Genomic DNA, 14,912 nt, shown 5'->3' on the forward strand with positions numbered 1-14,912 from the left:
ACCGCAGGAAAGATCCAGAAAGAATTCGCTGAACGTATGTGAAACCCGAGCCCGCAGAACCGCCTACATTGAAAAAAGTAGTGTATATCCTCATGATCCAGTTTGCAAGAGTTTATAAAAACAAGATCAACTTAATTGGGGAAATCAACAGAACACATTTAACATTTATTGGGGTGGGGGTGGTGGACAGGTTTTTGAATTTTCTATTCTGTGCAGTTTATGTAAATAAAATTGAAAGAAAAAATTGTGGTAAATAAAGAAAATCTAATACGATAGCCGGAAATCAATGCATTAAAAAGAAATTTCACTTCTGTTGTTTTCGCTTTATTCTAGTACTAAAAAATAGAGAGATGCAGAGGGAAGTACATATCCACAGATCACTGAATGGTCAATGAAGTTGGACAGGTCAAGATGATATTACCAACTTTACATTTTATGTTTTAGCAATTAGCAATTGAAGTGCAAGGTTTTACATATCAAGGTTGTGATTTATACCACATTCTCTTCATGAATTTATTAAACTGGTCAAATAGGGTATTTTAAACCAAAGGTTCCAATATTTTGTGCTTTTAGCACGCCTTTAACGTTTTAGTCATGACATCGTACTAAGAAATTAAAACAAACATTTGTAACAGTATTATAAAAGAAAACGATTGTCAGATCGATAAGAGAAGGAAAATGGCACATGAACTTTAATTATGACGAGAGTTTGATCATACTTTTGCTTTGTGTGTGATTTCAGGGAAAAAATAATTGTAGTATTTTTTGCATTTAGATGTAGCCCATCAGGATTTTCCACTATAAGCAGTTAAGCATAGATACACCACCCCCAGGCTTCACGCCGGGAATTGCCACGTCGGCAGTTAAAAAATATCCGTCAGTTTTCACATCTGCACTTAGTTATTTTACACTGACTCTTTAACTTCCAAAATGTAGATGTTCTTTACCTCGACCACGTGCACTCTCAATCAACACAATACAATTCTAGATTACGTTTTAAGCGTATAATAGCATACTTTATTAAAATGAATGTACTGTTGGGAGTATGGACACCACAACAAAGAAAATTATGGCATTTCATTTAAAATAAATAACTTATCTGCAAAGGACTGAGGACTTCGAGCTTTCAAAATGTCAATGTGTGAATGTTCTGTCTGGTTAAATTCTAGTGTAGTTTTGTGCCCACCAAAGTCACCACAAACATCAATACTAACCTCTGCACATCGCTCTTTTTTAACCTCACCCGAAAAATCCTTTGTCACCTTCACGGATTATCTTCCTCAAATTTGGCTGCTCACTCCATAGTGCCATATACCTGTAATCCTCACCTAAAGCCACGCTAGTCCTCATCGCAATGAAAGCTGGTGTCAAACAGGGTTGTATCATCGCACAAACCCTCGTCTCTATCTTTCTCAAAGCATCACCACACCTCATCTCCAGCAAATTCTTACTTGTAGTCGTGCAGATAATTTACAAGACAGGAAACAGTTCCACCTAAACTGCCATCAATCCAGACCAAAATGACTTCAGTCATTAAGCTTGTGTGGGCATCCACTCAGAAACTAAGCTCCAACTATTTTTGACTCCTTCTCTGAAGATTACAAAACAGAACTTTCAACAAACCAGAAAACTGATTCTCTCCCAAACAGTTACAAAAACCTCCCCATCCACAAAGATCAATAGTGAGATCCAGAATTAGATATGATAGTGAAGAAGCCATTTGGAATGCTTTCCTTTACTGGTCAGAGCTCTGAGTATAGGAGTTGGAAGGTCATGTTGCAGCTGTGTAGGACATTGGTTAGGCCACTTTTGGAATGATGTGAGCAATTCTGGTCTCCCTCCTATCAAAAGGAAGTTGTGAAACTTGAAATGGTTCAGAAAAGATTTACAACAATGTTGCCAAGGTTGGAGAATTTGAGCTATAGGGAGAGGCTGAATAGGCTTGGGCTGTTTTTCCTGGAGCGTCAGAGATTGAGGGGAGACTTTATAGAGGTTTATAAAATCATGAGGGGTAAGGATAGGGTAAATAGACAAGGTGGGTGAGTCCAGAACTAGAGGGCATAGGTTTTGGGTGAGAGGGGAAAAGTTTTAAATGGATCTAAGGGGCAACTTTTTCATGCAGAAGGTGATGCTTGTATGGAATGAGCTGCCAGAGGAAGTGGTGGAGGCTGGTACAATTACAACATTTACAGGCATCTGGATGGGTATATGAATAGGAAGGGTTTGGAGGGATATGGGCCAAGTGCTGACAAATGGGACTAGATTAGGTTGGGATATCTGGTCTGCATGGACGAGTTGGACCGAAGGATCTGTTTCTGTGTTGTACATCTCTATGACTTTGGATTATTTACCAGATCTTGGGAGCTTTCTTCTCTCAGTGAAGTCATACACAATTAAAATTATCATCATATCCAATAAGCTCACACAGCCTTTGCCTGACTGAGGAAAAGAGTTTTTGAGGACCATAATCCTCAAACTCGAGGCGAAGGTCATGGATAGCAATGATCCCTGTTCACTGGTATGCTTTTGAGGCATGCACAACTTATTTCTGCCACTCTAAAGGACTGGAGCATAGCACTCATGCTCTTTAAGAACAATGAACAATACGCACAGGAACAGGCCCTTCGGCCCTCTCAGCCTGCACTGACACATATTGCCCTTCATACTAAAACTGTCTTCATTTACAGAATCCATGTCCTTCTATTCACTTCCTATTCATGTATTCGTCCAGGTGCTTCTTGAATGCTGCTATTGTGTCTGCTTCCACCAACTCCTCTGGCAGTGTATTCCAGACACTCACCACCGTTCATGTGAAAAACTTTCCTTGCACATCTCTTTTAAACTTCCCTCCTCCCCCCACTCCACCACCACACCTCGAACCTGTGTCCTCTAATAATTGACCTCTCCAGTCTGGGAAAAAGCCTCATACCTTCCACTCTAGGCATGCCATTCACAATCTTATAAATTCCTATCAGGTCAACCCTCAACCTCCTGCATTCCAGTGAAAACAAATCTAGTCCATCCAACCTTTCTTCATTGTTAAAGTTCCCTATACCAGGCAACATCCTGGTAAACCTTTTTCTGTACCCTCTCCAAAGCATCCACATCTTTCTGGTAATGTGGTGACCAGAACTGTATGTAATATTCTAAAGTGTTGCCTAACTAAAGTTCTATAAAGCTGCAGCATAACATATCTATCCTTTTGGTCAATGCCCCTTCCAATGAAGGCAAGCATGCCATAGGCCTTTTTTACTACCTTATCTACCTGCACTGTTACCTTCAATAATATGTGGACCGGCACACCCTGATCTCTCTGCATATCATTACTTCGAAAGGTTCTGCCATTCACTGTAGAATTTCCATCTTACTTGCCCTTGCAAAATGTGTCACCTCACATTTGTCTGGATTAAACTCCATCTGCCATTTCTTAGCCCATGCTTTCAAATGATTTATATCCTGCCGTATTTTCCTCCTCACTATCCGCAACACCACCATTTGTATTGTCTGCAAATTTACGAATTAGGCTAGCTATATTTTTCTCCAAATCATTTACGTAGATCATGAAGAGCAGAGATACCAGCACTGATTCTGTGGAACACAACTATCCCAACCCTCCATTCTGAAAAGCATCCTTCCACTGCTACCCTCTGTCTTCTATGAATTCTGAATTCATCTTGCCAGCTCATCTCTGATACATGTTTCTTCAACTTTTGTACCAGTCTGCCATGAGGACCTAGTCAGGGGCTTTACTGAAGTGCATGTAGGCAACACCAATTGCTTTTCCCTCATCAATCATCTCTGTCACCTCCTCAAAATACTCAATCAAGTTAGTGAGGTATGACCACCTCCATGCAAAACCATGCAGTCTACCATTAAGTCCATTTGCTTCTAAACATGTATAGATCTTATCCACAAGAATCTTTTTCAATAATTTCCCTACCACATTTGTGATTTTCAGGATTATTCCAGTTATCTATCTAAAACAATGGGAATAACCACTGGCTATTCTGCAGTCCCTTGGGACCTCACTTGTGGTCAAAGAGGACACAAAGATATCTGTCAATTTCATAGAATTGCATAGAATCCCTACAGTGAGGAAACAGGCCCTTTGGCCCAACAAGTCCACATTGACCCTCCGAAGAGTATCCCACCCACACGCATTCCCTATTACTCTACATTTCCCCCTGACTAATGCACCTAAACTATACATCCTTGAACACTATGAGCACTTCAGCATGACTAATCCACCCTAACCTGCATATCTTTGGACGTGGTGGGAAACCAGAACACCTGGAGGAAAGCCACGCAGAAACAGGGAGAATGAGCAAATTCCACACAGGCAGTCACCCAAGGCTGGAACCGAACCCGGGTCCCTGGCACTGTGACGCAGCAGTGTTAACCACTGAGCCATTGTGCTCAGAAATTTGTTCTCTTCCCTCTGTGATGAAGCTGCTCCTTTAACAAGGTTATACTGTCCTTGCCTTTTTTTCAGAGAGATTGTAAACAACTCAGACTCTGAAAAGCCTGGGGTTGAAGGGTTTTAGGATCAATTTGATAATAGCTAACAGATACTGCCTCAGACAGAAGGCTTTCAATTTTTAAAAAAAGAACACTTGTACAATGAAAGGGGAGCGGCCAATTCGCCTAGCTCAGGTTTTCTCTGGCTTGATTTGGTATTAGTAGTAGTGTGGAAAAAAAACTGCTGAACCCAAAGAGGCAGGTCATAGAGTCACAGAGTCATAGAGATGTACAGCACGGAAACAGACCCTTCGGTACAACTCGTCCATGCTGGCCAGATATCTCAACCCAATCTAGTCCCACCTGCCAGCACCTGGCCCATATCCCTCCAAACCCTTCCTATTAATATACCCATCCAGATACCTTTTAAATGTCGCAATTGTACTAGCCTCCACCACTCCCTCTGGCAGCCCATTCCATACATGCACCACCCTCTGCATGAAAAAGTTGCCCCTTAGGATCTCTTTTATATCTTTCCCCTCTCATCCTAAACCTATGCCCTCTAGTTCTGGGCTCACCCACCCCAGGAAAAAGGTCTTATCCATGCCCCTTATGATTTTATAAATCTCTATGAGGTTATAAGGTTCATAACCTCAGCCTCCGACACTCCAGGGAAAACAGTCCTGGCATATTCAACCTTTCCCTAGAGCACAAATCCTCCAATCCTGGCAATATCCTTGTAAATCTTTTCTGAACCCTTTCAAGTTTCACAACATCCTTCCGATAGGAAGGAGACTTGAATTGCACACAATATTTCCAAAAGTGGCTAACCAATGTCCTGTACAGCCACAACATGACCTCTCAACTCCCATACTCAATACTCTGACCAATAAAGGAAAGCTATCCAAACACCTTCTTCACTATCCTATCTACTGGCAACTCTACTTTCAAGGAGCTACCAACCTACAGTCCAAGGTCTCTTTGTTTAGCAACACTCCCTAGGACCTTACCATTCAGTGTATAACTCCTGCTAAGAATTGCTTTCCCAAAATGCAGCACTTCGCATTTATCTAAATTAAACTCCACCTGCCACTCCCCAGTCTATTGGCTCATCTGATCAAGATCCTGTTGTAATCTGAGGTAACCTCCTTCGTTGTCCATTACACTTCCTCTGACTTCTCTCCTGTAAGAACCTATGATAATTTTACCTTTTGTGCCAAGGTGTTTGTTGGGATTTTTGCAAGCATTTGGAACAGCATAATTAAGTTGGGATGATTTGTTGGGTTTTCAGAGAGGTTGTTATTCAGTATACTTTCTTCTGTTGGTTGCGTTTCATTCAGTAATCTTGTAAATAAATTGTTTTTCTATAAAACTAAATGGTTTGACCTGTGGCATTTCTCCTGAAATATCCACTTTACACCTGCTTAAACCAACTAGCAAAGTTAGGGTCTGGGCTAACTTCCTGAAATGTTTTGAGGGGTCTGGCCTGGTCCAGAACACCTCCCTCAATATTCTGGTATAGATCCCAACACGACCCAGGGACTTAGTTAGCTTAATACTTTTTAGGACACACCTCTACCTTTTTAATAGCAACTTGGCTTAGATATTCAACACTCCCTTCCCTGAGATCATCCTTCATCAAATCCTTCTCTTTGGTGAATATCAATAGAAAGCATTTGTTTAGGACCTCACCTACTTCTTCTGGCTCCACACCTAGATTCCTTCCTTTGTCCTTGAGAGGGCCAAGCCTTTCCCTGGCTACCTGTTTGCTTTTTAATATATGTATAAAAAGCCTTGGGATTCTCCTTAAAGCCATTTGCTAACGATTTTTCATGATCCCCTTTAGCTCTTCTAATTTGCTGTTTAAGTTCTTTCCTACTTTCCTTACATACTTCAAGGGCTTCTTCAGTTCCCATCTGCTTGGACCTTACATATGCTTTCCTTTTCTTATTGACTAAGGTCCTGACATCCATAGTCATCCAAGACTCACATAACTTGCCATACCCATCCTTCATTCTCGCAGGAACGTGCCACACCTCAACTCTTATCAACTGTTATGTGAAGTACTCCCACATATCCAGTGTGGATTTACTCTCAAACAGCTGCTCCAATCAAACCTCTCCAATTCCTGCTTAATATTGTTGTAGTTCTCCTTCCCCCAATTTAACACCTTCACCCAAGGACTACTAGTATTCCTATCCATGGAGTATCTTAAAACTCACGGTATTATGATCACTACTCCCAAAATGCTTCCCCACTGAAACTTCACTCACCTGGCTGGGCTCATTTCCCAAAACCAGGTCCAATATAACCTCTTCCCTGGTTGAACTGTTATACTGTGTCAAGAAACTTCCCGAATGGTCCTTACAAATTCTGCCCCTTCTAAGCCCCTAGCATGAAGTAAGTCCCAGTCAATATGGGGAAGTTAAAATCACTCACAACAACCCTGCTGTTTTCATATATTTCAAAAATCTGTCTATGCATTCTCTCCTATATCTCCCCTGGCTGTTGGGAGGCCTGTAGTATACTGCCAGCATCGTAATTTCACCTTTTCTATTGCTGAGTTCTACCCATGTTGCCTCGCTGCACGAGTTTTCTGGTGTATCCTCCCATAGTACAGCTGAGAGATACTCCTTTACCAGTAATGTAACTCCCCCAACCATTTTATACCCCTTTCTATCACATCTGAAACAGTTAGATCCTGGGACATTCAGCTGCCAGTCCTGTCACTCTTTCAGCCAAGTGTCCGGAATCGCAATGATCTATAGCTCCAAATACAGGTCGTTCTGCTATAACACGCATTTTGTCAATGTGAATGTGCTATAACACAACTGAGGAATTGGGGAAGCTGTTTCTAAAGCACAAACCTTTAAAATATGTGCTGGCTGTTACACGATTATATCACTAGCACATTAAGTGCTGTTTCTAAAAGACATTTTTTCTATAACACAGGGTTACACAAGAATGCAACTATCATGATATAGAAGAACTGACTGTAATAATCAACGCACTGAGTTCACTTACCTTGCCAATTATAGTTCTTGCATTGCAACACTTGCATTGCAGACCACCTCCCCACTCTTTTCAGCACTATTTCCATGCCTGTTCTTGTTCTTAGTCATGTTTGCCTTGACTTCTATTTCTCCCTCAATTTCGGCATCCACTGTCCTACTCCTTTGGTTCCCATCCCCCAGCCATACTAGTTTAAACCCTCCCCAACCACTCTATTACCAATAACCACCCCCCACCACCACCCTGCAAAGGACATCAGTCCCAGTCCTGCCCAGGTGTAACCCTTCCAGTTTGTACAGCTCCCACCTTGCCAGAACTGGTCCCAGGCCCCCACAAATCTGAAACCCTCCCCTTCACACCATTCTTTCAGCCACGTGGTCATCCCACATTCATCCTACTGTTTCTATCCACTACACTTTGGTAGTAGATGCAAAGTATCCAGCCTGGAGCTCGGTAACCAGTGGTGTTCCGCAGGGATCTGTTCAAGGACCTCTGCTCCTTGAGATTTTTAGAAATGACTTGGATGAGGAAGTGGAAAGGTGGGTTAGTGAGTTTGCCAATGACACGAAGGTTGGTGGAGTTATGGATAGTATGGGGGGCTCTTGTGGGTTGGAACGGGATTTGACAGGATGCAGGAAACGGGACATTGACAGGATGCAGAGCTGGGCTGATAAGTGGCAGATGAAGTTCAACCTGGAAAAGTGTGAAGTGATCCATTTTGGAAGGTCGAATTTAAATGCAGAATACAGGGTTAAAGGCAAGATTCTTGGTAGTATGGATGAACACCCCACGTCCCATAGATCCATCAAGGTGCCACCCAAGTTGAGAGGGTTGTCAAGAAGGCATATGGCTTGTTGGCTTTCATTAGCGGGAATTTGAGCATAAGAGCCGCAAGGTTATGCTGCAGCTCTATAGAGCCCTGGTTAGACCACACTTGGAATATTGTGTTCAGTTCTGGTGCCACTCAGGTGGATAGAGTTTGTAAGAAGGCCTATGGAGTATTATCGTTCATTAGCAGAGGGATTGAATTCAAGAGTCGTGAAGTGATGTTGCAGCTGTACAGGACTTTGGTTAGGCCACAGTTGGAGTACTGTGTGCAGTTCTGGTCGCCTCACTTTAGGAAAGATGTGGAAGCTTTGGAGAGGGTGCAGAGAAGATTTACCAGGATGTTGCCTGGAATGGAGAGTAGGTCGTACGAGGATAGGTTGAGAGTTCTCGGCCTTTTCTCGTTGGAACGGCGAAGGATGAGGGGTGACTTGATAGAGGTTTATAAGATGATCAGAGGAATAGATAGAGTAGACAGTCAGAAACTTTTTCCCCGGGTACAACAGAGTGTTACAAGGGGACATAAATTTAAGGTGAAGGGTGGAAGGTATAGGGGAGATGTCAGGGGTGTGTTCTTTACCCAGAGATTGGTGGGGGCATGGAATGCGCTGCCCGTGGGAGTGGTAGAGTCAGAATCATTGGCGACCTTTAAGCGGCGTTTGGATAGGTACATGGATGGGTGCTTAATCTAGGATAGAAGTTTGGCACAACATCGTGGGCCGAAGGGCCTGTTCTGTGCTGTATTGTTCTATGTTCTATGTTCTATAACTATGATTCAATTCTTCATTACTGATCAGTGTCTCCTGGTACAAAGTGCACACGTGTGGAGGAAATATGACTTAGCCATAATACCCTTTACCCAAGGTCTGCTTACACTTATTGTCCATACTCAGATCTGAAAAAATGGCCACTTAGTTGATGTTTTAAAAAAATACCTGTAAGAAATGATGTGTTTGATTTTGGCCACTACTACTGTATGCCATAGTAGGAATGAAATATCAGCCAAGTTGTGCCTTTTGGCAATCACAGCTGCTGGGGTCAAGAATAGAAGATGAAATGAAACGTCACTGGCTTCCAGTCTTCTGCTGCTGGGCAACCAATTCCTCTTTCAGTTACTTTCAGCCTAGGTGTGTGGCCCATATGCTACCTGAATGATTCTAATTAGCATCTGATGAACGTCCTCAGCAAGCACCTATAATCAGTCTAAATGACCATTTGTCTCTGACTGGAAGGGTGAACTTTCTGGCACACTCATCTTCGAAAGTCAATGGGGAAAGCTTTCCGCTGGTTTCCTGCACATTGGAGGTTGGTTAATGAAATGCCACTATTCAAAAAGGACAGTAGAGAGAAAACAGAGAATTATATTGGCCATAGGATATGGAATAGGGATATGGGCCAAATACTGTCAAATGGGTCTAAATTAACTTAGGATATCTGGTCAGCATGAACAACTAGGATTGAAGGGTCTGTTTCCATGCTGTACGATTCTATGACTCTATAGATCAATGAATCTTACATCAGTAATGGGGAAGATACTAGAGCGCATTATCAAAGATTTTCTAGAAGAGGACTAGAAAACAGTGGTAGAATCAGACACAGCATGGATTTACGAAAGGGAAATCATACTTGATACATCTACTAGAAATTTTCATCAATGTAAGTCATAGAGCTGATCAGAGAGAGCCGGTGGATGTAGTTTATTTGGACTTTCAGAAGGTTTTTGACAAAGTCCCACAGAAGAGATTAATGTGTAAATTTAAAGCATGTAATGGGGAAGTAGTTTATTGAGACGGTCAGCAGACAAGAAACAAATAGTAGGAATAAATCGGTTATTTTCTGAATGGTAGGTAGCGAATAGTGGATACCACAGGGATCAGTACAAGGACCCCAGCTGTTCCCAATATATGTTAATTATTTAGATGAGGGAACTAAATGTAATATCTCAAAATTTGCAAATAACAAAGCTGGGAGGAAAATGCAGTCTGATTTGGACAGGCTGAGTGAATGGGAAAACGCATGGTAGATGCAGTATAAATGGATAAGTATGAGATTATCCACCTTGGTAGCAAAAATAGGAATGCAGATTATTGTTAAATGGCTATAAATTGAGAGTTGGAATGTTTAATGAGACCTGGTGACCTCATACATCAGTTGCTGAAAGTAAGTGTGAAGGTGCAACAGGCAGTGAATAAAGCAAGAAGAGAAACTGCTGGTGAAACTCAGCAAACCTGGCAATATCTGTGGAGAAAAAGCAGAGTTAATGTTTCAGATCTCCAGCATCCCCAGTTCTTTGTTTTACTTTCGTATAAAAAGTCACACTGTATGTTGGCCTTCATAACAATAAAATTTGAGTACAAGAACAAGGATGTCTTGCTGTAGTTATACGGGGGTGGCATCTGGAATATTGAGAACAGTTTTGGTCTCCTATCTGAGGAAGGGTGTCCTTGCTATACAGGGACTACAACAAGGGTTTACCAAATTGAATCCTAGCAAAGCAGGACGAACAGATGAGGAGAGATTGAGTTGGTTAAGATCGTATTCACTGGAGTTTAGAAAAATGGGGGGGAATGGGGGGGGGGGGGGGGGGAATCTCACATAAACCTATAAAATTTCAACAGATCTAGACAGGTTAGGTACAGGAAGGATGTTCCTGATCGTGGGAAAGCCTGGAGTCAGAGGTCATATTTAAGGATAAGGAGTAAACCTTTTGGAACTGTGATGAGGAGAGATTTCTGCACCCAGTGTGGTTAGCCTGTGGAATTCACTACCACAGGAAGCGTTTGAGGCCAAAACATTATGCATGTTCAAGAAGGAGGTCATGTGATTAAAGGAATCAAGGGAGACAGGAGGAAGGCAGGATTAGGGTACTGAGCTTGATGATCAACCATGATAATATTGAATGACACACCATGTTTAAGAGGTTGAATGGCCTAATCCTGTTCCTATCTTTTATGTTTCTAATAAATCAGAGGAAAAAAGACCATCACAATTCTGGGGATAAAATGTATTCTAAATGGGGAGAACAGAATAATGTCCAACAGTGTTGATGGTGTGGAAGAGCATGTGGAGCCTGATAAAGGCCCAATGCCCGAAATGTCGATTTTCCTGCTCCTTGGACACTGCCTGACCTGCTGTTATTTTCCAGTGCCATACCTTTCGACTGGAGTCACGTGTAGGCCAGACCAGGTGAGGATGACAGTTTCTTTCCCTAAAAGACATTAGTGAACCAGGTAGATTCTTCTGATATTCAACAATGGATTTGTAGTCATTAGACTGTCAATTCCAGATTTTTATTGAATTCAAATTTCACCATCTGCCATAGCAGGATTTGAACCTGGGTCCCTAGAACATTATCTGGGGCTCTGAATTAACAGTCCAGAAATAATACCAATATTAGAGTTGAGGTGCTTTCTGCAAGGAAAGGAAAAAGCTCCTTTTTCAGAGGTCTGATAGATTTTCTCCCAATCATTCACACCCACAAGCTGTTCCGCTACCTGGAAACCAATCACATAGTTGTCAATAAGCAAAAGCCCTTTATTATCAAAAACTGATCACCATTCCACAGACCAATCGGCTAATAATGTTAGCTGAATTTTCACTTATATACACCACTTGACTGAAGTGCGAAGAGGACTATTTTAAAACACAACAATTGTACAAATGATTACTGCACTTTTTAAAAGCAAGTTACCTGACACTCATTGTTTACACTGCAGCTTGTTCAAGGAGTAGACATGCATACTTCAATGATCCACTCTGCACTGGATTAGAAAAAATCTAGCCTCTATCTGCAAAAAATAACCAACCTGCTGGATATTTTCTAATCAATCAATCTGTTCAGAGATGCTATTACATACTTCTGCAAAAGGACTTGAACATAGGCCTCCTGGTTCAGAGGTAGAGATACTACCACTGTGCTACAAGACCCCCAGTGATCCAGAGTCTTTTTAAAATTAACCTATTTTCTTAATCAACCTGTTCAGCACTGCTGCCTCACAGCGCCGGAGACCCAGGTTCAATTCCCGCCTCAGGCGACTGACTGTGTGGAGTTTGCACGTTCTCCCCGTGTCTGCGTGGGTTTCCTCCTGGTGCTCCGGTTTCCTCCCACAGTCACAAAGGTGTGCAGGTCAGGTGAATTGGCTATGCTAAATTGCCCGTAGTGTTAGGTGAGGGATAAATGTAGGGGTATTGGTGGGTTGCGCTTCGGTGGGTCGGTGTGGACTTGTTGGGCCGAAGGGCCTGTTTCCACACTGTAATGTAATCTAATCTAATTACTATACCTCTCTGGAGCAGGTGGGACTTGAACCAGGCCTCCTGGCCCAGATAGGGACACTAGCACACATGCCACAACAACCCCAGAGATCCAGTATGTTACAAACCTCCAGCAGCAGTGGGAAATGGTCAGTTTGCTGACTGATGATCCACTGTGCACTGGGTTATCACCGTCCAGCAGCTGTGGGAAATGATCAGTTTGCTGACTGATACTCCACTGTGCACTGGGTTATCACCGTCCAGCAGCTGTGGGAAATGATTGGTTTGCTGACTGATGATCCACCGTCCAGCAGCTGTCTGCAGCCCAAGAACCTTCTTGTCAATCATTATTCCAGGGTCTGACGGTTGGAGGAAGGGGTGGTGCTTGCAGGTGGCGGGAATAATGGAGGTAAAGTAGATGTTGTCGAAGTATGGGTGAGATCCGCGAAGGGTGAAAGGGCGCCACAACTGCTCCGATTTAAATTAATAGAAACTGCGAGGTGTTAAGAAGCGCGATTCCCCTCAGAGGGTGGGGGAAATGATGAGTGTCCGCCATTTTCCAGCTGACGGTCCGGGAGGGAGGGAAGGAGGGAAGGCTCCCTAACTCCGAGGTGACGGCGACACTCGACATCTCTTGGCGGTGCTCATGCCATGCCCTACCTCCCATTGAGCTACCCTCACGGTCTGTGTAGCCCGCGTCATGCCCGATAAGTCGGGAAGGGCTGAACGGCCTCCTGCTGCTGTTGTTTCTTGGTGTTTTCTCTCTCGGCGGCAGCTGTTCATCGAGAGGCGAAAAGTCACGCGTTTGGCCCAAGAACCGTTAATTTTCAAAATGGTGCGCGCATGCCCTCCTGGTGAGAGTGTCTTTACCTAACATGGACATGACCAGGAGCTGCATTTACCTTCCACCATCTGCCATGGTGAGACTTGAACATTATCTGGGGTTTCTGGTTAATATTGGAGTAGTAATATCATTATTCTGAAAGAGCACAGCAGTTCAGGCAGCATCCGAGGAGCAGTAAAATCGACGTTTCGAGTAATATCATTAGTCTACTATCTCTCGGAGCTACTTCCTGCAGCTTAAAAAGTCTGGCCAACCTGTACAGACTTATTAAACAACAGTCCCACCCCTCACAGGGCAGGTGAGACATGATCCCTGACCTTCTGGGCCATAGATTACAAATCAAACTGCTCAGTCAAGTTATCGTACACTTCCTAGGGCAGGAGGGACCTGAACCCAGAGCTTCAAACTCCAAGATAGCAATGTTATCACTGTGCCACAAGACTCTTGGTTGTCAATGTTTTGGAACTCCAGACACTCCCTTCAACGTGTACAACTGAACTATGTTCAACAGCAGGAAGGACACTCTTCTTCCCCCATCTGTTATTTAGGTGGATCACCAACTACTTGGAGATTAGTGGCTCATTGATTTCTACTGGCTAACACCCTGATTGTAGATGCTGGTTGTGTTCTTTAATGTTGCTAAAATCTACATGCATTTTGCCCTGACTTCATCAATTCTGCACACATGACTTGCTACCTAATGTGGGTGCAACAATCTACATCCACATGGACTGCATTACAAGGGTGAAGAGCAATGGTGACACAGGGCAAGAGAAGATGCGTGAAGGGTTGGGGGTGGGTGAGAAGAATCTCTGTCAGAAGAGACAATATCCACGTAACGTTCAGAAAGTCGTGTCCCATTCAAAACTTAGAGAATCTTTGTGCCAGATTGTACTTCAGAAGGGACATTCTCATTGAAACCTGCCAACTGTTGCTGCTCAGTGTAGGGCTGTTAATAGTATTGTCAAGGGCTGGTGAAGATATTTGTGGCAATATTTATAACACCTTGCAGTTTTCAAATGTTGATTTGATTTATTACTGTCACGTACGGAGGTACAATGAAAAGTGTTGATTTACGTGCATCACAAGTAGATCGTACTATACATATGCATCAGGGTAACAACACAGTGCAGGATACAATCTTACAGTTGCCAAGAAGATGCAGAAAGAGATTAACATTTAAGAGATCCATTCAAAAGCCTGATAACAGCAGGAAAGAAGCTGTTCGTATATGGGTATACTTTCTGCCCAAAGAAAGAGGGTGGAAGAGAGTATAACTAAGGTGAGAGGGCTCTTAGGTTATGTTGGCTACTTTCCCAATGCAGTGGGAAGTATAGTGGATGGGAGGCTGGTTTGCATGATGGACTCAACTCTCTAATTTCTTGTAGCCTTGGGAAGAGCAGTTGCCATACCATACCATGATGCATCCAGATAGAATGCTTTCTATGGTGCATTTATAAAAAATTGTAAATCTTTATGGACATGCCAAATTTCCTTACGTCACTGAGAAAGTAGAGACATT

General features: G+C 42.8%; 1 protein-coding gene across 3 annotated transcripts in view; it reads left to right on the forward strand.

Annotated features, from left to right (window-relative positions):
• Positions 1–12,794: 12,794 nt before the first annotated feature.
• LOC140495977 (uncharacterized) overlaps positions 12,795–14,912 on the forward strand; it is a 41,392-nt gene continuing 39,274 nt past the window's right edge. The window contains exon 1 of one of the 3 annotated variants that reach the window (XM_072595350.1): positions 12,795–12,955. In XM_072595350.1, coding sequence (XP_072451451.1) covers positions 12,842–12,955 — 114 coding nt within the window. In that variant the 5' untranslated portion in view covers positions 12,795–12,841. Of the gene's footprint in view, positions 13,467–14,912 lie in introns of all 3 variants that reach the window. The other 2 variants (XM_072595348.1, XM_072595349.1) reach the window with 2 other exon arrangements.

The sequence above is a fragment of the Chiloscyllium punctatum genome, chromosome 25 (genome assembly GCF_047496795.1).
Source record: "Chiloscyllium punctatum isolate Juve2018m chromosome 25, sChiPun1.3, whole genome shotgun sequence".
Classification (NCBI taxonomy): domain Eukaryota; kingdom Metazoa; phylum Chordata; class Chondrichthyes; order Orectolobiformes; family Hemiscylliidae; genus Chiloscyllium; species Chiloscyllium punctatum.